We start from the raw sequence: 25,847 nt of genomic DNA, 5'->3' as shown, positions 1-25,847 counted from the left end.
ATATCGCTAAGAAAATCACAATCCTGACATCATTCTTACATTTTTAAAAGCTTTTCCTCGATTCCTTTCATACAATAAGAAGGAAAGATATCCGAATTAATATAGTTGCAATATAGTTACGAGAAAAATAGCGAAAATACTTTTATAAGTTTATCAATTTTATTTTAATTTATTAGTGTAAAACCATGAAAAACAGAGAAAAGCTAGAATTTATTTTTAAACCAATTACCCTCGTCTGGTAAACATAGATGTAGTATATCCTAAAGTTATCCAAAACCGGAAGTGATGTCCACGCCTTTTCATATTCTTTTTTTTATTTAATTTCATCATCTAAAAAATGAAGCAATTTCATTGTCAATCACACCGAGTAAATGAATTTAATATTAAACTTCATCTAATCCTTTTATTCAATAAAAATTATTACTCACCAAATGTTTTTAATTTCTCAAAAGTAAGCTGTCTTATTTCTTGTGCATTCAACACTAAATCGTAGTTTCTTTCAAGTGTTTGCTTAATTTCTTCTCTCATAAGTGAATCCATTCCCAAGTCAGCCAATGTTGATGTGAAGGAAATTTTCTTTAAATTTTTAAATCCAAGAATATTTCCGATGTGAGTTGAAATGCTGATCCGATCGTTACCCACTTTTTTCTTGTCTGCAATTACCATTGAGGCCAGAATGGGATAAGGTTGTTGCATGAAGACGTCAATTGTTTCTAAGCAGGACACTATCCTTTGAGGTAAAGTACCACCAATAATCGTTTCATTATTTCCTAGATTTCGAATTATGAGACCCGTATCACCGATGGCAGCCCACTGAATAGCCATTCCAGGATATCCAGCTGCCTGTCGAGCCTCACAAATTCTCTCCATTGCTGAATTAGCCAATCCATAATTAACTTGACCAATATTGCCGCGTCCACATGAAACACTGGAGAAGCAGATGAAGTAATCTAAATCAGGACACAGAATTCGTGAAGCTGCATCAAGGAATTTTGTAGCATCGACTTTAGAAAGACAAACAGTACGGAAATCAGACTCCTGTTGATTTTCCAAGAGACCATCACGCAGAACTACTGCTGTGTTAAAAATTCCTCCTACAGGACCCAGTGTTCAGTTGCGTTTCGCTTGCTGAAGTGAGTGGTCGATTAGAAGAGTCGTTCAGTGAATTTTGGATATTTTTGAGATTTTGTCAGTTAGTGAGGCGATTTATTTTGAGATTAGTTTTTCTTAGTGATTGGGGGTGGTTTTTCAATATTTTCTTATTAATTTGGGGTGAAGTTTTCTTTTTTTCCGGGTTTTTAGTTTCTCTGGTGGGGAAATTTTCGGGTTTTTTCATTGTAGAGTAGCTTTGGTGTATAAGTGAGCAAAGTCGTACGAGCTTATCTCCAACTAACGGGTGCGCATTGAATTGCGCAGCGATGGGAGAGGACAGTGGTGGTCGTGCAAATGGAGACGAATTTGAATCCGATCCCGATGAATTTAAGCAAAACACGGCAAATTCTTCTTCGCAAAACGTGGCGGCATTAGCTAATAGGATTCGGTTTTATGCTCCTGATGCTAAGGGCCCTTTTGTGGTATACTTTAGGGGCAAAGATGGGCAATCTGTGAATCAGGTAACCTTGTCGAAGAAGCTATATGCGAAGTACAAAACTATCATTGAAATACGCAAGATTTTCTCGGACAAGGTTAAGGTGATTCTCACGGGGATAAATGAGGCAAACGTGCTTCCTTTGGACAAAGATTTCTCCCAATTCAGGGTTTATATTCAGGCAAAGGAGGTGGAAGTGGATGGGGTGGTAATTTTGGATCTTGATGAGCCGGAAGAAATCATCAAGAACGGTGTTGGGAAATTGAGGGAGGCAGTTAATGCCGAGATCAAGGTGCTGGATGTGTTCCGTATGAGAAAGAAGAAAGTTACGGAAGTTTTTTCAGCAGGTGGCGCTTCGTCTTCGGGCGCTCCGCCACTTGAGCGTAAAGTAGACTGGGTACCGGCTAGGGCAGTTAGAGTTACCTTTCAAGGTAATATCTTGCCAGATTTTATCGCGGCTGAGGGTCTTGTGATTACGGTGCATGGCTATAGCGACAAGGTCATGTATTGCTCCAAATGCTTGCGCTACGGCCATACCGTGAAGTTTTGTGGGAATAAGTCGCGATGCAATAAGTGTGGTTTAGTACACGAAGACGGCAAAACTGTGTGCAGCCAAACCGGTTTCAAATGTCCTAATTGCAATGAGACATTTCCCCAAGCACAGCACGTGTGCAAAGCGAGGGCTTTACATGCTGAAAAATCATTAAAGAACGCTAAAGTGAGGCATAATGTATCGTACTCTCAGATTGTTAAAGGGCCACACGGATCGAAGAGAAGTCTTTTTGAGAGTGAAAATCCTTTTGAGGCTATCAGTGGGATGGAAGATGATATGTCTGACTCGGATTCTGATTTCCCTACGGTGGCGGAATCTCTTGACAATAAAGTCAAACGCAGAGTCAAGCGACCAAAGAGCGCATTTGATGTTACGCGATTGACTCAGAAGAAGTTTCATCGCAAGAAGGTAGCCGAACAGGAGGAGAGGTTAATGGAAGAGAAGGGGAAGGCGAAACAGATGAAGAGTCAGACTAGTAGGGCACGCATTAAGATTAAGAAAAAGTCCTCTGAAGAGTCCGAGCCGAAAGGCTGGAAGAAAGTTGTTTTGAAACTCTTGGCAGCTTTCGATGTGGAGAGTGATATTCTTGAGTTGTTAGAAGTTATTGTGTTTCCTATTGTAGAACGGTTTCTGCCCAAGTTGTTAGGCTCTTTCCTTCAGGAGGAGGAAGAGGAGGAAGAGGAAGATGCCTAGTGAAACAATAAATGTGGTTAAGTTACTCCAATGGAACTGCAATGGCGTCCGATCGAAAGTGCACGATTTGGCTGCGATTTGTGACGAACTTAATATAAGTGTTGTCGCTATTCAGGAAACGAAACTATCTAGTCTGTCTTTCAGATTGACCGGATACGACATAGTGCGCAAAGATAGGTCGCCAAGAGGCGGGGGTGTTTTGTTAGCCATTAAATCTAATATGTTTTATACACGTGTTGATCTTTCAGCGGATTTGGGCGGCGACTGCGTGTGCGTAGATCTCTCGGTAAACGGAACCGTGTTCCGTTTATTCTCAGTGTATTCCACTAATAACCATAGATTGAGTGAACGTGATTTTAATAGGCTTTTACCTTCTAATTTTGATGGTAGGGTGATCATTATGGGAGATTTTAATGCACATGGTAGTCTTTGGGGCTCTGAGTCGACTGACGCAAACGGTAGAATAATTGAGGAATGGGTGGAAAGGTCCAATCTAATTGTACTTAATGATGGCAGATTTACGAGAGTAGCTTGTCCTCCTTGTTCACCTAGCATCCTTGATCTAACCATGGTATCACAGGCTTTAGCGATTGACTGTGTATGGGACACTTATGATGACACACTGGGCAGTGATCATTTTCCCATTGTGCTGACTATTTCTTGCAATAGAGATAATGCAGCTAATTCTACTGCTCCGATTGATCCATTCCAAAGAATCGATTATTCATACATTGACTGGAGAAAGTTTAACACCAGTTTTGAGAATCAGCTAATGGAAATTGAGTCACTGCCTGATAGTGTGGATAAATATGAGAAGTTCATTGATGCTGTACTTGCAGCTGTGAACGTAGCAGGAATTCCCATGCTCAGACGTGAATATAAACAAAATAAGCCATGGTTTGATCAGGAGTGTCGTAGGTTTTGGAATTTGAGGCGCTCTGCTTTCCAAAGATTTCAAAGATACGGTGATCGAGCATCTTTTCTTGCCTATACAAGGATTGATTCCCTTACTAAACGCACTATGAAACGGAAGAAAATTGGTTTGTGGAGAGATCGTTGTTCGTCCTTTTCAAGCTCCACAGCCCTGTCAGAAATGTGGAATTTGGCTAGGTCGTTCAGAGGTTTATCAAAACAAAATCAAAGTGTGTTTAGGGACGAATGGGCAGAACAGTTTGCCGATAGATTAGCGCCACCATTTGTAGCAAAGCCACAAAACTTCTTTGTTCCCAATGAACATGGTGTCGATAACCATCAGTTGACTGGCCAGTTTAGTTTTGAGGAGATTGAGTTTGGCATTAAATCACTCAGGAACAAAGCTCCAGGTACGGATAATATTCGTGCAATATTCCTGAAGAAGCTTCCTAGAAGAGGTATCGAAGCCTTGCTCGGTCTTCTTAATTACTTCTGGAAATCATGCACGATTCCGGAGAAGTGGCAGGAGGCTAAAGTTATTGCTATTCCAAAACCAAATAAAGATAGAACAAACCCCAAGAACTTCCGCCCTATCAGCCTTTTGTCAGTGGTGCGTAAATTGTACGAAAAAATGATTCTGTGCAGGCTTCAGTTATGGCTGACTGATAGCAATATTCTTCCTAACTCGCAGTTCGGGTTTTGTAGGAGTAGAGGTACACAGAATTGTATTGCCGCACTACATACAAAGGTGCAAGTAGCATTTGAAAACCAAAATGCTGTGGGGTGTGTATTCTTGGACGTTGCTTCTGCGTACGACACGGTTCTTATAGATGTGTTGTGCTTAAGTTTGAGGGTTTTGGGATTGCCAGGCGGAGTTGTGGCTGCAATTTACAGTCTCATGGAGTGCAGGGAGATGATGGTCGTTAACAATTCTCAGATAGTTGCCAAAAGAGTGGGTCGATTGGGCCTTCCTCAGGGGTCGGTGTTGTCCCCTACCTTGTATAATCTCTATGTCCATGATATTGAGCGCTATGTTCCACGTAACTGCTTCATTCTGCAGTATGCTGATGACGTAGTGATCGGAATTGAAAGTGCGAATGCTGAAGTAATTGGGAGCGAACTGACTGCTGCTTGTAGGAATTTGAATACGTTTTATGACAGTTTAGGACTTAGTGTTTCAAAGGAAAAATCTGAGGTTTTAGTGTTCTCTAAAACGCATCGGGAAGTTGTGGTGCAAGTGGAAATGGATAACACTGTACTACCTCAGACAAACACGTTTAGGTACTTAGGCGTCATTTTTGATCGCAAATGCCTTTTCGCGGCTCATTGTCGTGCGTGATGTAGTTGCGCGAAGTTCCTTATGTCTCAATTTCCTTAGAGCTGTTGCTGGCTTGAGTTGGGGTGCTCACCCTAAACTTATGCTTATTATTTTTAAAACTGTCGTTCGCCCTATTCTTGAGTACGGTTGCTTTGCATTTGGTGGAATGGCTGCGTCCCATTTGATTAAATTAGAGAGAGTTCAATGGAAGGCGCTACGATGTTGCCTTGGGTTGATGCAAAGCACACACACAATGTCAGTGGAGGTCCTGTCAGGCATCATGCCTCTGCAAATCAGGTTTGATTTGCTCATTGAACGTTTACTTGCGAGAGCAAGGTTCGTTCAGGAGGAGCTTTGGCAGGACATTCGTGTACTTGTGTCGAGGCGCCCAGCTAATCGCATTGCTGTGTACGCCCGCAGAATGGACGGCCTCATTGCACTTAGTAGAGAGTCTGAAGAAGAATTGTCGCTGGTCATACATAGGCAAAGTGTGAAAGATTGGCAAAAAGAGTGGGACAGTGACGATTTAGGAAGGTTTTGTTTCTCAATTCTGCCGAAAGTACAGGAGACTCCGTGGTTTTCAAAGTTGCGTTTGCTCAGTCGCAGAGAGATTGTGGTCATCAGCCGAATAATGAGCAATCATTATAGGCTGAATGCGCATCTTTCGAGGATTAATGTTGTGGCTCAGTCGTTGTGTGAGGTATGCCCTGCATACAAGGATGTAGACCATGTCTTGTTCTTCTGTAGTGTTGCCTGTGTCGGTCGAGATGATTTGTTGCTGAAATGTGGTGGTTCTGTGTGTTCTAGAGATATTTGTGCGGTATCTCTCGAACAACGTTCGGTTGTTGCGTTGCGTGCAATTGATTGTTTTGTCCATGTTAATGAAGTCAAAATTTAGTAAAGTCCCCCTTTTTAGGCCTCGTCGTTATTTGTTTATTTCCCTATGTTTCTGTGTTTTTTTTTTTTTTTTTTTCTGCTAGTGCACTTGGGCTAATGCACTAGCGGGCTAAGTAGCCATTACGGCAATGCCTCGGTCCGAAATCAGCTCTACGAGCTGAGGACCTGAGGGGTGGAGGTGGGTAAAAAAAAAAAAAGGACCCAGTGTAGTAGCATCCTTGAGCAATTGTTGAGCACTTTGTTGCGTAGACAGATCATTTATAGCCACAACCACATTCACACCTTTCTCTCTCCAACGTCTTACCATCAATGATTGGTAGCCTGTCTTAATTCCACTTCTACTTGTAACTAAAATATTCTTTGCACCACGAGAAATTAGCCAATATATCAGTTCAAATCCAAATCCTCCTAGCCCTCCAACGACAATGTATGTCTTTTCTTTGTAAAAATACGTTCGAGGAATGGCTGAAATAAGCTTGGAAGCGGGAAGAATTTCCTTCTTTTCCTCTTCGTTACGTAACTTTATAACAACTTTTCCAATGTGCTTTCCAGAAGCCATAAAGCGAAAAGCTTCCTCTACTTCCTGATTGTTAAAAACAGTCCTTGGAAGTGGACGAACAGCACCACTCTCAATTCCTTCGTATATGAGCTGTTTGATTTGATCAATCGTCTTGTCATCACTATTTAAGACCTCATCAAGTAAGATTCCATTGAAGCTGATATTCTTTAGGAAAATAGACATTCCAAGAGAGCTGTTGTTGCTGAGATCGAATTTCCCAATCTCCAAGAATCGTCCGTTGAATGCAAGACACCTAACGGATGCTTGAAGCTTTTCATCAGCCAATGAATTTAATACTAAATCCACTCCTCTACCTTTCGTTTCACGCATTATCATTTCTTCAAATGAGCAATCGCGAGAATTTCCAATATTTCGATCTGTTAATTGTGGAAAAGTTTTCTTGAGGAACTCTCTCTTCTCCTTACTTCCAACAGTCGTGAATACGGTGAGTCCAGCGTGGAGTGCCACAGAAATAGCAGCTTGACCTACACCACCGGATCCAGCATGAATTAAAATAGTTTCACCCTTCTTCATCTTTCCACGCATAACCAGAGCATAATACACAGTGGAGTAGACACATGGAACAGTAGAAGCTTCTTCAAGAGTCCAAGAATCTGGAACAGGCCACAGTACTTTCTTCCGAACAACACAAGATGTGGCGAGAGACTTTGACGGTACCATCGCCATAGTGCGATTTCCTTTTGAATCACGTCCAGAGAATTCAATCCCTAAAACACATTCTTGATCTGCTAAATGCTTTGGCAGAGAATCAACGGAGAGTTTTCCTGAACCAAGCATGATATCGCGGAAATTCAGTGATGCATAGTAAACAGTACACATTTCTACGTCAGGATCACTTAATTCTGGACGGTTGATGCTGAGCGGTCCTTCAATCCATCTTAAACTCGATAAATCACCTTTAGTTAGAACATTTACGAAGGCATGTTCAACTTGTTGTTTAGGCAGATTTTGTTGGCATTCCAATTTTAAATGTCTGAAAGATCCCCAAGTTCCATTCTTAAGTACATTAAAGGTGAGATTCTTCTTTATCTGATCCAAATAGAAAGGATTTGTAATGGAAAAGACGGGCGCATTTGTGTCTTGGATGAAGAATAATCTAGCAGAGTTTCCACCAGTTTCATATTTGAGGCAGTTCATGAATCCTACAGCTCCAAACAATTCTTCACCCTGGCATACGATATACAGCAAACTTCTCTCACTCTCTGCCTTAAGAATGGCTGATTTCAGATGTTCCAGCCAGTTAAAATTCTTCTCGGTTACATTAACTACTTGAATCTTTTGTGATTCAATGTAGAATGTTGGACGTAAGAGAAGGTATTCCCTCTCTGAGCACATTTGCGATGAAACCACAGTGAAATTTAGCAAGGAAAAGAACTTGTTGTCGCGATTAGTCCTTTTCTCCTTGGCAGATTCTTCTAGGAGAACAAAACCATCTTCTTTGATGGAATCTTTCAGATTTCTCAAAATGAATTTCGCATTAGGATGTGTGAGAACATCTGTAGCCAAGTAAAGGTGGTAACTTGAGTCAATGGGTCCCATTGTAATGTCTTTGGTAAGAATTCGAATTTCTGCATCATTCACTAACTTCTGCAGGTTTTGTGTTTTTGGAGGTGTCATGATAGTAAAATCACTGATCAATCGAGGTTCATTTTCAATAACTCGCTGCACATCTGTAGTCAAGAGAGTTTCTGGTCCCATTTGTAGCAGTAGCTCTGCTGTTTTAATCCTTAAGGCTCCTTTGCAGTTTTCAATGGCCAGTTGAACAAGGCTAGTGATTGCATGCTCCTTTGCAATGTCTATTTGTTCAGAGAGTTCATAATTGTTGAAATTTGGAATGAAAGTGTATCTCTCCAGCTTAGGTGGAGTATGATAAATCTGGCGCCTAGGAGCTATGGTAAAAATTATTCCTTTCACCTCTATTCCACCACTTTTGATAACGTTTATATCCTTGTTCATGTAAATTGGTAAAATGGATTTTCCTTCTCTGTCTGTGCTGGATTTTGCAACAATTTTGAAATGCCTTTTTGGATTAATGATGATTTTCTCAACGCGTGTAGGAACATACAACTCTCGCAATTCCTTCTCTAAGAGAAAAAATTGAAATATTAGATCGATGAAAGATATCCAATTATTTTTTGTCCACTCTACTTTGCCCGTGTTGGTACTTAGATCTGCTTGAACTATACCACGAAATTGGTTTTTGTAATCAAAACCACGCAGAAGCAATTCATTATAAATATCATTTGAGTTTAATAAAGAACTATTCTTTGAGTCTTGAAGTGAATCTAGTAAAAATTCTTCTTCCTCTTCAATATCATTATTGGAAATTAGAATCGTTCCAGACATGGCTAAAGAACCTCCTTCACATATTTCAAATTTTCCTGAAGCATCAAGAAATTTAATTCCAAATTTTACTGAGCTATCAACGGGCAAAATTGTTGCGCGGTGAAAGACAAGATTTTCAAAAATCACTGACGTGCGATCAGGAGTACTTCCCTGAGCTTTGGCAAATTGACACCAAGCAAGGCTAATGTATCCAGCCGCAGGAAAAAGAACACGACCATCAATGGTGTGTCCAATTAAGAAGGAATCTTCTTCATTTCTCAGATCAAACTCCACAAAGGTTTCCTTTGAAGTATTGCTTGACCCTAAATATGGTACTGTCCACTTCTGTGAATGATCCCACAAGATTTTAGAATTGAGCATTGGTGTTCCACGCCCCACGGGATAAGTTATTGGCCGGAAAAGCTTATTTACATTAGGTTGAGCTCCAGCTGCAAAGAGTTTTCCAATGTTGCTCATCAAAAATTGAACATTTTTGTCGTAATTGCGCTTCATTAGGCTCAGATTTATCACATTCTCGCCTAATGAACGTCTTAAAATGGCTTGGAGAAGTCCATGGGGAGCTATTTCAATGCAGATTGAATTTTTTGGAATGTGCTGAATGGCTTCGTAAAAAAGTACAGGTGATAGAAGATTATTTACATGATAGTCTGCTGAACTTTTCTTCGCTATCGCTGTATTCCATTCATATTTTGGAATGCTGGTGCTTATCCATTTATCTGAACGAATTTTCGGAATGGGTATGATTTTATCGAGAGATTTTTTAAGCTTTGGACCGACATTGTTCATGTACTTGCTGTGAAAAGGTATTCCTGATACATTAACAATCTTGGCGAATACTCCTTCCTTTTGCAATATTTCCACGAATTTGTTTATGGATTCCGTGGGTCCAGATATCTGAGAAATAAATGGAAAATTATATATCTTTGTAATATTTCTTTAAAAAAAAATTAAAGGGGAAACCTACCGTGACATTATCTGCGCTGTTATAACAAGCAGGAAAAATATCCTCTGGCAAACGCTTCAGGCATTCTTCCCAAGACAGACCAACAGCTGCCATCGTTCCAGATATTAAATTAGTGTCTAAAATGTTTCTTCCTCTCCAATATGCAGCAAGGATAGTTTGTTCAAGCGTTAAACATCCATCGGCATAAGCACATCCTAATTCTCCTACTGAATGTCCTACAAATCCATCAGATGTAATCCCAAGATGTGTGAGAACATCAGTTAGAGCAATTTGAACAGCGGTAATTGAAATGAAATTGTGCAAAGTATCAAAAGAAGTTTCATCCAAATTAGTCAATGTATGTATGAGATCAACGCCTTCGGGACGTAGAGCTTCAGCACATTTGTGAATACTCCTGTTGAAGATATCAATCTGCATCAATTCTTTCGCCATGTGAGCCCACTGCGAGCCGATTCCGGAAAACACGAACCATATTGGACGTTTTGTCTCTGTAAACTCAACTATATCATGCAGAGGCTCATCCTTGCTTACGACAGCATATCCACGATAATTGTGAAGAGGAATATTCTTAACGTGAACTTCATTCACTAATGCCAAATACTCTTCATCATCTGCGTGGGCTTCAATTTCCTTCAAGAGGACTTGTACAGCATCATAAGTACGTCCTGAAACCACCGCCAATCTTGGGTATCCATCAATGGGTTTAATGATCTTCATTTTTGGATTAGCCTTCAAAATTACATGAGTATTTACTCCACCAAATCCAAAATTATTTATTGCAACTATACCTCCATTCCATGGAGTATTCCTATCTACGACTTTTAAGCGACCATCAAGTAGTCCACTGATTTCAGGATTAGGATTATTGTAGTGCAGATTTGCAGGAATAACTTTAACTTCCATGGCAATGAGCAATTTTGCAATGGAGCATAACCCAGAGGCTGGTTCAGAATGACCCATATTGGATTTTACTGATCCGATAAGAAGTGGAGTTTTACGATCCTTGCAAAATAAATCGCAGATTGCATTTACTTCTTCAGGATCCCCTGCTCTGGTACCTGTCCCGTGAGCCTCGAAATATTCAATATCAAGAGGATTTAGAGAAATCTCCTGATGCGTTTCTTTCATCAGTTGCTTTTGCATTTCACCATTAGGATATGCGATACCTTGGTCCTTGGCACCATCTGTATTAGTTCGTATGTTAAGAATTGTTGAATAGATACGACGAGCATCTTTAGCTTTCTGCAGAAATACCACGACACATGCATCGGATCGCACGTATCCATTTGCAGACTCATCGAATGCTTTACAAGCACCATCAGGACTAACCATTTTAACTCTATGAAACATCAGAGATGTAATGGGATTTAGAATTAAATTAGCTCCTGCTACTATAGCAGCATCACAACGTCCATCGCGAATATCTTCGAAAGCTTGAGCCATTGCAAACAGAGAACTAGAACATGCAGTATCAACAGCATAGCTAGGTCCAGTAAAGTTATACGTGAAGGACAAGCGATTGGAAAACATTGATTGAAGAAATCCCAACAATTCATACCCAGTGATATAATCTGGGTCCTTTGACCAGTATTGTTTAACTTCTGACACGTAAGCGCCGACATACACTCCAGTACGAGAGCCACGTAGCTCTTGAGGATTGTATCCTAAAGAAATATTAAGCGACCGTATAGATTAATTCACATAATATTTCCTTTAAAATTTTGTCTTACCTGAATCAACTATAGCCTCATGAGTGGCTTCGAGTAGATTTCGAATAAGAGGATCCGTCACTTCTGCTTGTTTTTGATGAACACCGAAAAAGATGTGATCAAAATTTTCCAAGTTTTCCTGCTTCATCTTCCCAATTCTTGAAGGCAAGTCATAAAGACCGGTAGGCCAACGACGTGGATCATCGTTCACCATATCGATACCATTGAAGAGATTGCTCTTGAATTCTTCAACATTCGAAGACTCAGGAAAACGACCCGAGAAGCCTGAGATTACAACTTCCTCTTTTACAGACATTTTCTTCAGTCTTGCTGTCAACGCTATTGTAAGTATGCAAAACTATATTTTCTTTCTATTGAATTAATTTCTCTTCAGCACTTTGTTTCTCTTTTTGAAGCTGCTTATTAACAAAAATTAAAATGGAACAAAATAGAAATCGTATTTGATAATTTTCTTTTTATTACACTTTTTCTTAACTTTTTCAAATTATACATTAAACTTTGAAACAATTAAGATAAAGAACTCTTCAATGTCATTAGATACATAGTTACTTGCCTAAAAAACTTTAAGTTACTAGGTAAAAAATGCAAAAATACGCAGCAAAAGGAAATCAACCTTCGAAGAATTTTCGTTTGTTATTTCACAGGATATAACTTTGATAAAAATTTTACTAATTTGAGAAAGTTTAGTTCACAAAAACACCTCGTTGCTATTGATATATTCAATGTGACTGATCAGCAAGTTTCCATAATGTCTGCTTTTATATTACCGCAGCGTATTTTTTCAACAGATATTAAGTGTCTATTTTATATTGATAACAAGAAAAACCATTAATCTAAAACTATCTTCAGCTGTGTTTCTTTCAGACACAGCTTTTGTGTAACAAAGAAAATCGAAAGTGATCAGATCAGACTAAAACTTGGTATGAGCACGAATTAGGGTCTATAGGATTCTGCATTCAAGTCCACGACCCTTGGATGCGAACTCTAGTGCCTTACATCCATTGCGTTCCAGTCCCTCTAAAAGCTCAGGTTGATTCGGTTGATTAGTATTCTACTTCAATATCTTTTATACAAGAGAAAATTTCAGATAATTGTTGAATCCGTTCTCATGATATGATTCTCTAAACGAAATTGGTACACTAAAGGATATACAGCTTGCGCAAGCTTGGTCAGCCTACCATTTTTTAGGCTTATATCTTTAAAATCTATATATTATGGATAATTAAAACAATGTTCATAAATTTTAAAATAATACTTAATTTATTTAATTGGCAGTTTAATAGTTAATAGACCACATACAAGTGGTATTGAAATTTAAATTTCTTCTTACAAATTTATATTTTAATGGGTTTCGCTCCTCTTGACCTGAACCACCTGAACACATAACTATCGCTTTTCTTGAGGCCTCAACTAGGGGGTATCCAACTCTTGCCACTCCCGGTTCACTTCCTAGCACTTTTCCATTGCCAATCTTGCCACTCGCAGTTCAGTCTTTCGGTACATTCCGGGCAGAATCAGCTACCCCTTGGCTTAAAACTTTATTTAATTGTATCTTTTTAGCTGTAGGCTGTAATTCTTTTTTTTTTCTTAAGTTTCAGTTCTCACAAATCACTCGCGTACCTTAGGATATAGGCGTGGAGCATAAAAAAATTACTCGCACGTCTTGCCTCTTTAAAAAAAGTTCATTCACTTCCCTTATGTTTTAGAACACACTTCGGACGATTTAAAATAAATAACACGGAGATATAGACTTTTTCAATTTCCCACTTAATAACGTATGTATATTGTTTTCGATATAACTCGAAAACGGCTTAACCGATTTCAATCAACTCAGGCTCAAATGGAGGCTGTCACGATTTCCCACAAATTGTGACTGCTAAGAGTCCTAAAATCAAAAACTTTCTCGATATGTTTTGAATTAATATCTAAAAAAAATGTGACTATATACTTTTTTTATAATTTAGCCAAAAGGTACTTTTTATACACCTACCTAAAAAGCTTAGAAATAATGATTAATTATTTTGGTTTTTTTTTAAATTGGAATCCTTAAGTTACTTTTGATCTTCAAATTCATTATCGAATTTAATCGGATTTTTTTTTTATCTAAACGCGTTTTTAGATAGAGTAACTATTGTTGAACACGTATCTAACCTAAATTTTCCAACAAAAAAATCCGAACTTTCTTCGTAAACACCACTGACAGTAAAAAGTATTAGGGGGCAAAAAGTTAAAAACTTTGTTAAAGCAGTTAACTTTTTAAAACTTTTTTTTAAATTATTTTTCTTTAATTAGTATAACTATTATTTATAATTTAGCATGTTTGATTACTGGCTATAACTAATATTTAATCATGACAAAAATAAAAAAATGTAATTTCATATATTTGATTTGTTTTAATTCTTTTTGCTGAAATTATTCCATAAAATTAAGATTTAGGAACAAAACACGCTCAATTTAACTTTTTATCCCATTTGGTGAAGTAAAAAGTAAAAAGTTCGGAAAACGGTCTAAAAATGCACTTCTTCATATTTATTCCCGGAAAATTTCCTAAAAGATAGTCGTCAAAGTATAAAATTCAATTAATTTCACGAAACTCGAGAAAATGTTTCTCCCAAAGTATGTGTACCTTTGTACCCCAGGTTCCCCTAAAAATTAAATAAAACACCTTGAGTATCTTTGTGATCATCTTTAAAAAAAAAAGTTTTTCCTGCAAACTAATCGCAAAACTATTGAAAACTTTGCACATAAAATTTCCACGCAGAACTTTCCTAAAATTGAATTAAATTAACAAATTATATCCCTTCACGTACACACGGCGCGCTAACATGGGGAGTTGGGGGAGGGTGGCAATAAATAATGCAAGTTAATATGAGCAAAAAAAGGGAATAAGTTTTAGTATGAGAGATATCCTCATAATTTGAGTAATGGTATAATTAACAAAATGAATATTAAATATATTCGCTCTTCCTCTTTTGCACCACTTCAAGCTCCACTCTTCTTCTTCGTTTCATCGCATTGATGAGTTTCTTTGAGCAAAAGAAGATGATATTCTGCCCAACGCACGAGTCACGATGATGGGATTTTCCCTTCAATCTACGAGTTAGCAGTTAGCAGAGAGAGCAAAGAAAGAAGAAAAAACAAGCAAAAGGCGTAAGAAGCTCCATAGAACTAATGACGTCCAAAGATGATGTAAAACTTCTTCGCATTCCCTTTTTCTCAGTCGTTCTCTTTGAAACTTCTCCTCAATTTTAATGACCACCACATAATCGCGCACATCCTCAGATTTCACTTTTCTGGCTGCATGTCTGTCTCTCTATTCAGTTACCAAGATGGGTACTATGGGTTGGTATACTTACTCTTCGAAGCAACATTGCAAGTTCAAAGGAAACTCTATAATAGAAAAATATTCAATTAAGAGACACGAGAAAGTTCTTTTGCTCTCATTTTTTTCTTAAATTTTCACTTATATTTTAAGGGGAGAAATTTTGCAATTTTTTTGACAAAACAACCGAACTTATTTTTTATGAAAAATAATAATCTTTATTTTTAAAATCATTGAACAATAAATAAATATTTTAATAAATTTTGTTGCAAAATTAGATCTGTTATTAAACTATTCAAGTGTAAAAAAGTTAGTTTTAATAAACTTATGCTATATTTAAAAAAGAATGAATTAATTATGAGAATTTCTGAGTAATTACAGTGGAGACGCCGGGTAAAGCTTTACCTTATTTTTCTCGGGATCTTTCCTTTATCTTAATATATAAAGCTGAAAAGTCTTTCTGTGGCACATGAACTCCTCCGAAACCGCTGGGCCGATCTTGATGAAATTTGGTATGGGGGTAGAGGGGGTCAATACGAGTTGCAAGCGCTATATGGGATTCCGCCCCAACCCCCTTTGTAGCGCCCCCACAGAAAAATTGATTTTTTCCCATTTTCTACTGCTGAAGGGTCAGATAACGGGATTTTTTTATTTTTAGAATTTTTCGGGGTACCGTATTATTCATCCCCCCTACTAATATACGCCCCCTTTTATAGCTTAAAATGGAGTTTGCTCACACGTGATTGGGGGCTAGGGTTTAATAGTAACTTTATAATTTTATACCATTATACCTACATAAACACCAATTAGATGACGTCCACTTTAGGCTATTAAAAAAAAAGTTTTCCCAAAGCTCTAACGTTAAGTTTTCATTTAAACATTTAGATTATATTTTTAGATTATATTTTATTTCAACTGGAATCCTTTTACATAGAATATAATTTTACAAAAATAAACAAATGCGAAGGAATCCAGGATAAGAATGGCAAAGCTTTGCAGCTGTTAAGCCATCTGAGTCCAGAATAATCACAAATTACAATAGAATTATATCTCTCACCAATACAGATTATTTCCAAAAAAAGAAAAAATATATTTTATAATTTTCTATTTCTGTTGCCAATATATTTTTATTTATTAGCTGTTTGGGCACGTTTTCTGAATTTTCTGGCTTCTTTTGCTCTTTTTCAATTTTTTCTGCGTTATTCTGGACTAAAAAATTAGAAAATTCGAGGGAAAATCGAAAAAATTGTGAAAAGCTCGAGGTGGGAGCGAGATGTTAAAAAGATATCTTTCTCGCTCGTGCGATTTGTGTCTTTGCTAAACTGCCCCTACAACGCAAGTCTCTACGTTCCTACAGTCTCAATGAAGTCGTTGGAAATCATGGAAATTCCATGAGTTTTCTCATGAATTTTTCCGATACAAGCAAAAAAAACTTCAAAGATTTTTTTTTTCAACAAAAACTTTTTTTTATTAAACGGAACAAGAGAGATGAAATACAAAAAATAGCGTTACAAAAAAATAAAATAAGGAAAATAATCTGCGGGCTTTGTGAAATTTTCCTCCGAATGTTCACAAGACTTCCACACATGATTGGTTAATGGGAAGCAAATCTTCTGGTGCATTGTTTTGATTTTCATGTTTTTGTTAGAAATTCCTGGAGAATTTTTTGAATTTTATCGGTAATTTAGAATTAAAAGTTCTTTCTTTTACCTTTAATGCATTTACTGTTTAAGTATAAGTTTTAACTCCCTAAAACAACCCCAATTTGATATTAGAAGTGATTTAAAAATGTCTTTTGAAGCAACTCCAAAGATAACAGATTACGAATTGCTGGAGAAACTTGGCTCTGGAAGCTATGCCACTGTCCACAGGTGCCAGAAGAAGGTAACTAAGGATCCTGGGAACTCCTCATTTAAGAAATCAAGATTTTATCTTTCTGTTTTGAATAAATTTCAGGCGACAAAAGAGATTTTCGCTGTCAAGTGCGTGGAAAAGAGCAAACTAACGAGATCTTCAGTGGACAACATCATCACAGAGATTAGACTTTTGCGGCGATTGAAGCACCAGCACATTGTGGAGATGCACGACTTCCTGTATGATGATAAGAACATCTACATTGTGATGGAATACTGCAATTCCGGAAGCTTATCGGGCTTCATAAAGCGTCGCAATGTACTCCCGGAGAGTACATGTCGATTCTTCCTGCGGCAGCTGGCTCTGGCGCTGGAGTACATGCGTGAGAACAACGTGAGTCACTTTGATCTCAAACCGCAGAACTTGTTGCTCTCGAAGACGCCACAGGTTGTCCTCAAAGTAGCGGATTTTGGGTTCGCGCAGCACATTGAGCTGGGGCAGGAGAACACAACAATCAAGGGATCACCCCTCTACATGGCTCCGGAAATCCTCCTACGCAATTGCTACGACTGCAAAGCTGATCTCTGGAGTATCGGTGTGATTCTCTATGAATGCCTCTTCGGGAAGGCACCGTACAGCTCTAAATCCCTCGCTGAGCTGATGGAGAAGATTCGGTTGTTGCAGAAAATTGAAATTCCCCAGAATACACGGATTTCGCCGGAATGTGAGGATCTCCTCACGCGACTTCTGCAGCATGATCGGCAGAAGCGAATTGACTTTCGGGACTTCTTCCAGCATGACTTCCTTGATCTCCGGCATGCTCCGTGTGAGAAGAACTTCGAACGTGCCCTCGAAATTGTCCGTGAAGCTGTTGAGGCGGACACTAGGGGTGATCTGGAGCAGGCCTATCATCTCTACTGCGAGAGTTTACAGTTCTTTGTTCCCTACGTCCAGGCTGAGCAGGATATAGCGAAGAAACAAGCTCTGCGCGCTCGTGTTAGGACTTACATGCAACGAGCTGAGGAGATAAAGCACGCACTGACGGGTGAGAAGCCACCCACGCAGAGCTCTGTCCGGAATGCCCTAACTCCACGCCTACTATACCAGCATCTCCATGCACTGAGCCACTCTAGCCCCGCACTGAGAGATGGGCTCGAGATTGGGCGTCAGGGGGAGCTATATGCCCACGAGGGTAACTACAGAGCCGCCCTGGAGTCCCTAAAGACCTCCCTGGGTAGCCTTGTGCCGCTTCTAGGGCAGGAGCCAAAGGGTCAGCGTCGGGAGTTGCTGCATCAGCAAATTCAGGCGTGGATGAAGGATGCCGAGAGTCTTAAGTCTCTCCTATCGGCACGTGATATGCAGGATGACAAAGACATCCCAAATTCCCACAACACCCACTCCTACTGTAGCATCCAGTAGGGAATTTTGCATTCCTTTCATTCGGCTTAATTATTATTGTTGTTCTCCGCACTTTCTAGTCTGATTGGTAGATAGAAAATAAATAAATTATTTTTGCTTTGAAAAAAAATGTACTGGTAAGCTGACCAAGCTTACGAGAGCTGTGTTTCTTTCAGTGTACAAATTTTGTGAGAGCAAACTAGAACGCAAATTAATTTAAATACGCGCAAAGTCGGGAGAAGTTGAAAAGTCATTCCCCAAGAAATCTTTAAAACGCCATATCTCGGGAACGGCTCCATAGATTTTCGAGTTTGAGCTATCGTTGGAAAGGTCTTAACCTCAGCTATAACATATTAAAATATGAAGTAAATCGATAATGGCATTTTCGAAATATTCGAGTTCGAAATTTTCGAAAACTTTGTTTTTGACTTTAGCGCCTCTTGTGGTCATTTTTCGAAGTTGCAATGTTCTAGACATTTGTAGAGTTTCACGAAACCTTTCATTTGCGCTTGAGTTGATCAAGATCGGACTTGTAGATCCCGAGATATGACATGCCAACTTTGGAAGGCTATATCTCGAGAACGGAGACATAGATTTTCTTCATTTTTGGCATGGAGCTAGATAATATAGTCAGCTATAACATATCAAAAAATGAAGTAAATCGATAATGGCGTTTTCGAGATATTCATCGAAAACTCATCGAAAATTTTGTTTTTGATTTTTGGCCCCCTAGCGGTCACTTTTGAAACTTCGGATGTTCTAGAGAGTTGTAGGGTTTGTTGAGATCTTTCATTTGACCCCGGGTTGATCAAAATCGGTCAAGCCGTTTTCGAGTTATGGTCGATTTTCGATGAAAAATTGTGGCGGCCATATTGACTAAACGGCTTGACCGATTTTCGAAAATGAGGTATCGTTGGAAAGCTCTTGATGGGCCCTACAACATATCAAAATTTCAGATTTTTAGCTATTACAGGGGCTGAGATATAGCGAAAACAAAATTTTGAGGTTATCCAAAATGGCGGACGGAGGGGTGGGGGGGTGGATTTGACTTCATAATCGGATTTCTTCCAGTCGATATTTAAACTTTGCCGTTTACCGCAAGTCTCTATCTATCACCGTTCTCTTGCAATTTAAGTTTATAATCCGGACGGCCGGCCGGACGGCCGGCCGGCCGGACAAAAAAATTTTTTGGCGCATACGTTTTTTGGAATGTAGGGACCCTAATTCGTGCTCATACCAAGTTTGAGCCCGATCTGACGACTTTCGATTTTGCTCGGTACACAAAAGCTGTGTCTGAAAGAAACACAGCTAAAACTTATTAATTTTGTGTAGGAGTTCATTATTTCAAGGTATAATTCCTTTTGAAGTCTCTATAACCCAGGCTATAACCGCGCACTCTGGCAAAACTCCGGGGAAAGACATCTGATACAGGTAAGTTCGGATAGAGGAAATTTAATTCTTCACAATCACGTATGAAATTATTAAGACTCCTTTCCCCCATTTCTCTGGAAATTGATTTGAATTTGAATGGTCCGTAGGACAAGACATCATCAGTCGTCCTAACGTCGATTGCTAACTTTCCATTTGAGGAATTGGAGAAGCGAAAAAGAAATGTTCCAGCTGGTTGACTCTCCAGCTGTATCCTGGCTTGATTCCTGCTAATATATCCGCAAATATATCCTGCATTCCAGTAATCCTTAAATTTGTCCTCAATCAGCTTCATAGCTCCGTAGAACCACGACCAGAAAGTAAAGTTCTGACCAGGAAGGTTAGCTCTTGCAATTTGATCCCAAGTTACAAACTGTCCAGGATCTTCAGCTTCTGCTGGATTGGTATTGAAGAAGATTTTGTGATCTGAAAAAGACGTTTTGAAATATTTCTTATTAATAAAAATTATAATTTTAGACAGAAACAATTAATTCTTTTACAGAGATACTTGAGATGAGCATCTGTTAGGTGACTGCCGATGGAATTGTTCCACATCCTGCTGAGAATTTCCGCTAACTGGAACCATTGGACGGTATCAGGAACCTGCCAAATTTATTTTTTTTCAAAATAATTTTCAAATACTATTTCAAAAAAAATCTTTTTTTTTTACCTCAAAAGCCAGTCTGTCCTTTGCTGCAAAAGCATAATCCCACATTAACATGGCATGAAGATTTTCATCCTGATGCACATGCGTGGCCAGACAGAGAGGAAGAGACAGGAGCGGGATGTCGATCGCAGTATTATTCCACACAATCCTCGTGCGGAAGAGAACGGCAAACTTCTCGTGAATCTTCTTGTCGGAATCTTTGGAGCCGTTCCTGTTTATGAGCATTATTTTGCATTCACGAAGCTTCGCAGAGACTTCTCCATTTTGATTTATTTCAAATTTTGCCATTCCGTTTTGTATCTTACTAACGGATTGTTCGCTGCATACTCCTTGCTTTACATTTTTCACCATTTCATCTGAAAGAAAATTGTTATTTAGAATTTTTTATCGGGATAAGAATTTCTAAGGATCCTGATTTAATTGGATAACGAATTAAGCTTAACTTACTTTACATCAAACAGGAGTAGCTTTAATGCAAAGCTCAATTTGTTTATTATATACAAAAGGAGAATCTTACTATTGAGAATAGTTGCAATGCCTGTTAGTTGATCAATATTTGCAAAAGTTTCGATCTTTGATCCGATCAGCCATCGAACTTTGGCATGAAACTTCTTATCCTTCCTGATGATCGTCGGTGGTTGTTCTTCGAAGATGAGGGTGCTCTTCAGCAATTCCTGCATGAATCTCAAAACATCCGTCCACCAAGTGTTGATGACGTACTCTGGGAAGTTATCCAGGGTGCACATCAGCGTCGTCATGCGATTAATATGCAACTGGTTGAACTGATCGTCAACATCTGAGAGATATTGGAAGAAAATTTCACAAACTCCTTGAGTATCTTTCAATTCGTGCCCTTGTACATGACGACCACGTTGAAAATCAATATAATTTTCAATGATTTCCTGAATTTCGCGCAGAACTGTTTGAGTATCACAATGAAGCTGCTCAAGCCACGATCGCATTTGGGAAAATTCCGCCTGAATGTGACTACCTAGGAGAGAACTCGGATTGTAGTTCCAGTAGGGAGTTAGTTGGGTGAGAAGACGTGAATTGTACTCAATGATCTTTCCCATTTCCTCCAACTTCGTATTAATAGAATTGATCGCCATTTTTGTGCGAATTAATTTCCAAAAATAAACCGAAGAACTTTCTTTGGCAAAATCTCACGATTAACTGCAAAATTTATTGTCAACATGAGAGAGAGAATTTCCTGAAATCAGTCAAGAGATAAAATAAAGCACACACCGTCTTTCTCTACTGATTAAAATGGCTTAATGAAAAGAAATTGTTAAGGCCATCCATGGAAAACGAAAAATTTCATCCAGTCAGAGGCACAAAAACTTTTTTTCAGTCCCTTTGGACTCGCGAAAGAAACTCACGATTTGTTGTCGCTTGCGATAAGAATATTGATTTTGGGTGAATGGCAATACTAAGAAAAATTCCGAGAAATTTAAACCACCAATAATCGATAAGATAAACACTGATGATTAGGTGGGACGGAAAAAAATTGCCAAAAATCCGCGACTCTCTCGAGAAGGTGGATTTTTAAGCATTTCTAGAAACAATTTCCTTCTTGTCACGCTACCGGCGAGTTTGTCCTCAAACTCATCGCAACAACATTCTTCACACGTTACTTCAAATACAACAACGTCTCGGTAATTCATAGAGAATTTCCCAAGCACCAACGGAATTCAGTGCGTCTGATTGATAAGAATTTTTAATCAAACCGCTGCTTTTTGCTATATCTTCCCTATATATAATTAATATTTTGCGAAATATTACCAGTCAGACGCGAAACTTTGTCAGAGAAAGAGTGCTTCAATTATTATTTTGCAATTAATTCAATTTTCTCTACAAAAATGGCGATCAGTTCGATTAATTGGAAATTGGAGGAAATGGGACGGATCATTGCGTACAATTCGCGTCTTCTCACCCAATTAACTCCCTACTGGAGTACTGATCCCAGTTCTCTCCTTGGAAGTCACATCCAGGCGGAATTTTCTCAAATGCGATCGTGGTTTGAACAAATTTACTGGAACACTCAAAATATTCTACGCCAAATTCAGGAAGTTCTCGAAAATTACATTTACTTCCAACGCGGACATCCCGTTCAAGTAGCAGAGTTGAGTGAAGTGCAGCAAGTGTGTGAGATGTTCTTTCAACTCCTCACAGACTTTATTGATCAATTTGAGTTGCTCTATCGCAATCGCATGACAACGTTGATGTGCACCCTCGATAACTTCCCAGAGTACGTCATCAACACTTGGTGGACGGATATCTTGAGGTTCATGCAGGAATTGCTGAAGAGCACCCTCATCTTCGAAGAGCAACCACCGACGATCATCAGGAAGGATAAGAAGTTTCATGCCAAAGTTCGATGGCTGATCGGATCAAAGATCGAAACTTTTGCGAATATTGATCAACTAACAGGCATTGCAACCATTCTCAATAGTAAGATTTTCATTTTTTCATTAAGTTTATTTGTGTGCAACTTTGCATTAAAACTCTTCTAGAGTGGTTGATTCGTTAATTTTCTGTCTGTAAAGCTCTGGTGGTGCAAAAGTGATTTAAATCGATTAAATTAATAAAATTCACGAGCCACTAAATCGCGAAGGAATTAATAGAAAAAAATATTTCTTGGAAAAAAATGTGTAAAATTTTCCTTAATCGCTTTAATTTTATTCCCACAACATCGATAATGTGCAATTTTGTAAATATTTTGGTATAACTTTCTCCACCCGTCGCGTTAGGAGATTTATGTCATAGTAAGTTGATAAGAATATACACACGTGATAAGATATTTCGTTGACTCGTGTTGTCATAAATTGTTTTTTTTTCTGTACGAATTTTAAAAATATGTGATTAACGAATTTTTTTGTCTAATTCATGCCCTATATAGATTAAAATAGCAGAATAAAAATTCAGAGGATTAGCAAATAGGTATATTACAGCAAGGAAAGGTATTTATTGTGATTCATGTAGTTTTGACTTTGAGAACTTTGAGACAAAGTGGAGGCGCCGGGTTGAACCAGGTGTTTCCGTAGATTTGTGCAAAAAAGCTCCAACCGTATGTATCTAAATAATTTGACTTTCGTATTGTTTTAAAGGACAGTGGAGGCGCCTGGTGAAATCAATATTTTTTCAAAGTTCTTAAAATTCTTTTTTTCTCAAAATGAAAATATTAGTTCAGTTTTCTTGTTTTAGTAATTCTGCTTTAATGTGGAGTTTAAAAGAAAAGCACATCCTTCCAGAGCTTTTAATATCTTAATAACTAATACACAGGAGAAAGATTCCGAGACGGCGAAAGGTTTGGAAGAAAGATTGAATTTCCCGATTAAAGGATTTTTTCACGAGGATCGGAAAAATGGCAATGAATGTCTTTCAAACTAAAATTGGCTGACAAATTTGGGTGGAGCTTTCATTATTTTACAGACTAAAAGAAAGTATCACAATCAGAGAGGTGATAATCTGTGTGGAAAAACTGGAAAAACAAACCACTTGTTATTAACTTTATAACTTTGCGTTTTCTTTACAATATTAAAGCATCAAATTTGCTTAAATAAGCATCTTTAAAATCAATAAAATCGGAAGATATTTATTACGAAAAAAAGTCAAAGTCTCAGACATGAGTTGAAGAGAAAAGAAATGCAAAAAAGGAGGAAAATCCCATCTTGACCTTAACACATAAAAACATTGTATGAATATTTTCATTTCTCAGAAAATTATGGCGATTTCACTCTTCTATGCCATATGAACTTTGTATCAGGGATCCGGGGTTAATAGGTGAATTCATAAACAACTGGCACATATTAATATTTATAGTTAGGTACTGAGACTAAATTGTGACAATGCGTAATCTAAAATTACGTATGAAGAACTGATGCAATTATTCTCTCTTTTATATCATGAAGAATATTAATTTGAACGTAGAAAGAACTTAGAAAACTTAGAAAGACCTTTCTAGGTAGTATTTTAATAGTAATTTTATAATTTTAATAGTATTTTTATACTTTACTGATGGCTTCAGCTTAGCTCCTAAAAATTCCCAAAGAGATGATTCTAACTAAAAAATATTCAATCTTTTAATAAAATAAATTTATTTTCAGAGGATATGGTGAATAAAGTAAAGCAAGGAGTATGCAGCGAACAAGCCGTCAGTGAGATACAAAACGGAATGGTAAAATTTGAAATAAATCAAAATGGAGAAGTCTCTGCGAAGCTTCGTGAATGCAAAATAATGCTCATAAACAGGAACGGCTCCAAAGATTCCGACAAGAAGATTCACGAGAAGTTTGCCGTTCTCTTCCGCACGAGGATTGTGTGGAATAATACTGCGATCGACATCCCGCTCCTGTCTCTTCCTCTCTGTCTGGCCACGCATGTGCATCAGGATGAAAATCTTCATGCCATGATAATGTGGGATTATGCTTTTGCCGCAAAGGACAGACTGGCTTTTGAGGTAAAAAAAAAAGTTTTTTAAAATATTTGGAAATTCTTTTGAAAAAAAAAATCAATTTGGCAGGTTCCTGATACTGTCCAATGGTTCCAGTTAGCGGAAATTCTCAGCAGGATGTGGAACAATTCCATCGGCAGTCACCTAACAGATGCTCATCTCAAGTATCTCTGTAAAAGAATTAATTGTTTCTATCTAAAATTATAATTTTTATTAATAAGAAATATTTCAAAACGTCTTTTTTTTAGATCACAAAATCTTCTTCAATGCCAATCCAGCAGATGAAGCAGATCCTGGACAGTTTGTAACTTGGGATCAAATTGCAAGAGCTAACCTTCCTGGTCAGAACTTTACTTTCTGGTCCTGGTTCTACGGAGCTATGAAGCTGATTGAGGACAAGTTTAAGGATAACTGGAATGCAGGACATATCTACGGATATATTAGCAGAAATCAAGCCAGGATACTGCTGGAGAGTCAACCAGCTGGAACATTTCTTTTTCGCTTCTCAGAATCATCAACTGGAAGGATGTCAATCGATGTGAGGAAAACTGATGATGTCCCTTCGTATGGACCACTAAGTTCCAAAGAATTCCCAGGTGAAAGTATCGATGAATTCATCTCACAATGTGAAGGTTTAAGTTTCCTCTACCCGGGTCTTGTGGTTTGCAGTATTTTCTCAAAGAAACTAAATGAAGACAAAGCTAAACGTATGAAAGTTCCATATAGTAAAATAAAGCCCGTATATAAGCTTTCTTGAACTTTTTGTATAGAAAGCAATACGTAGAAGAACTGGTATGTGAAAGACTGTATCTTAAATATCACAAAGAACTGCATTTTTTATTGATATTTTAAACAAATTGTTTTTTTTTTTAATTCATACGGTAAATAATTAGGAATATTTCTAAATACGACGAAATTTTGGATGGGAGCTTTAAATAGAATATTGTTTAAGTATTCTGTATGTTATTGATTATAAAAATTAAAATTATATTAAAAGAAGTTTTAAAACAAAGAATAATCGTATTAATTTTGTTTAAATAATTAGCCTAGCATTTTTGCAGTTTACAGAAATAACTCCGAATGGATGCCTCCTGACCTCAATTCTAAAAGAATTTAAGGAAAATCTTAAACCAAAAAAAGAAAA

At 38.0% G+C, this 25,847-nt stretch overlaps 5 protein-coding genes across 6 annotated transcripts; 3 read left to right on the top strand and 2 right to left on the bottom strand.

Annotated features, from left to right (window-relative positions):
• Positions 1–441: 441 nt before the first annotated feature.
• On the bottom strand, positions 442–11,876 carry LOC129789951 (fatty acid synthase-like; the record flags this gene model as incomplete). Its single annotated transcript, XM_055827127.1, is given in 4 exon segments — positions 442–1,124; positions 6,163–9,781; positions 9,852–11,515; positions 11,582–11,876. Coding segments are annotated over 4 exon segments (6,261 nt in total), but the record flags the coding sequence as incomplete, so codon positions are not given.
• LOC129786314 (uncharacterized) lies at positions 1,146–4,051 on the top strand. Its single transcript, XM_055821235.1, has 2 exons — positions 1,146–1,192; positions 1,279–4,051. The coding sequence occupies exon 2, from the start codon at positions 1,419–1,421 to the stop codon at positions 2,832–2,834; it is 1,416 nt and encodes a 471-aa protein (XP_055677210.1). The 5' UTR covers positions 1,146–1,192; positions 1,279–1,418; the 3' UTR covers positions 2,835–4,051.
• A 4,615-nt stretch (positions 11,877–16,491) lies between the features above and the next one.
• LOC129786311 (serine/threonine-protein kinase ULK3) lies at positions 16,492–18,285 on the top strand. The gene is made up of 2 exons (XM_055821231.1): positions 16,492–16,787; positions 16,860–18,285. Exons 1-2 carry the CDS (start codon positions 16,692–16,694, stop codon positions 18,174–18,176), a joined length of 1,413 nt encoding a protein of 470 aa, XP_055677206.1. The 5' UTR covers positions 16,492–16,691; the 3' UTR covers positions 18,177–18,285.
• A 1,192-nt stretch (positions 18,286–19,477) lies between these two features.
• On the bottom strand, positions 19,478–21,809 carry LOC129786308 (signal transducer and activator of transcription 5B-like). 2 transcript variants are annotated; one of them, XM_055821228.1, is made up of 5 exons: positions 21,496–21,809; positions 20,768–21,423; positions 20,254–20,606; positions 20,084–20,186; positions 19,478–20,009 (listed from the first exon to the last, which is right to left on the bottom strand). In XM_055821228.1, the coding sequence occupies exons 2-5, from the start codon at positions 21,357–21,359 to the stop codon at positions 19,495–19,497; spliced, it is 1,563 nt and encodes a 520-aa protein (XP_055677203.1). In that variant the 5' UTR covers positions 21,360–21,423; positions 21,496–21,809; the 3' UTR covers positions 19,478–19,494. The 2 variants fall into 2 exon arrangements, with proteins under 2 accessions (XP_055677203.1, XP_055677204.1); XM_055821229.1 differs by lacking the exon at positions 21,496–21,809 and having other exon boundaries at positions 20,768–21,241; positions 21,307–21,350.
• A 217-nt stretch (positions 21,810–22,026) lies between these two features.
• On the top strand, positions 22,027–25,715 carry LOC129786310 (signal transducer and activator of transcription 5B-like). Its single transcript, XM_055821230.1, has 4 exons — positions 22,027–22,701; positions 24,357–24,709; positions 24,773–24,875; positions 24,952–25,715. The coding sequence occupies exons 1-4, from the start codon at positions 22,110–22,112 to the stop codon at positions 25,458–25,460; spliced, it is 1,557 nt and encodes a 518-aa protein (XP_055677205.1). The 5' UTR covers positions 22,027–22,109; the 3' UTR covers positions 25,461–25,715.
• Positions 25,716–25,847: the final 132 nt, after the last annotated feature.

This window comes from Lutzomyia longipalpis, chromosome 1 (genome assembly GCF_024334085.1).
Source record: "Lutzomyia longipalpis isolate SR_M1_2022 chromosome 1, ASM2433408v1".
Lineage (NCBI taxonomy): Eukaryota > Metazoa > Arthropoda > Insecta > Diptera > Psychodidae > Lutzomyia > Lutzomyia longipalpis.
Note: the sequence above shows the minus strand (reverse complement) of the source record. Positions and strands in the feature narration are given on the sequence as shown.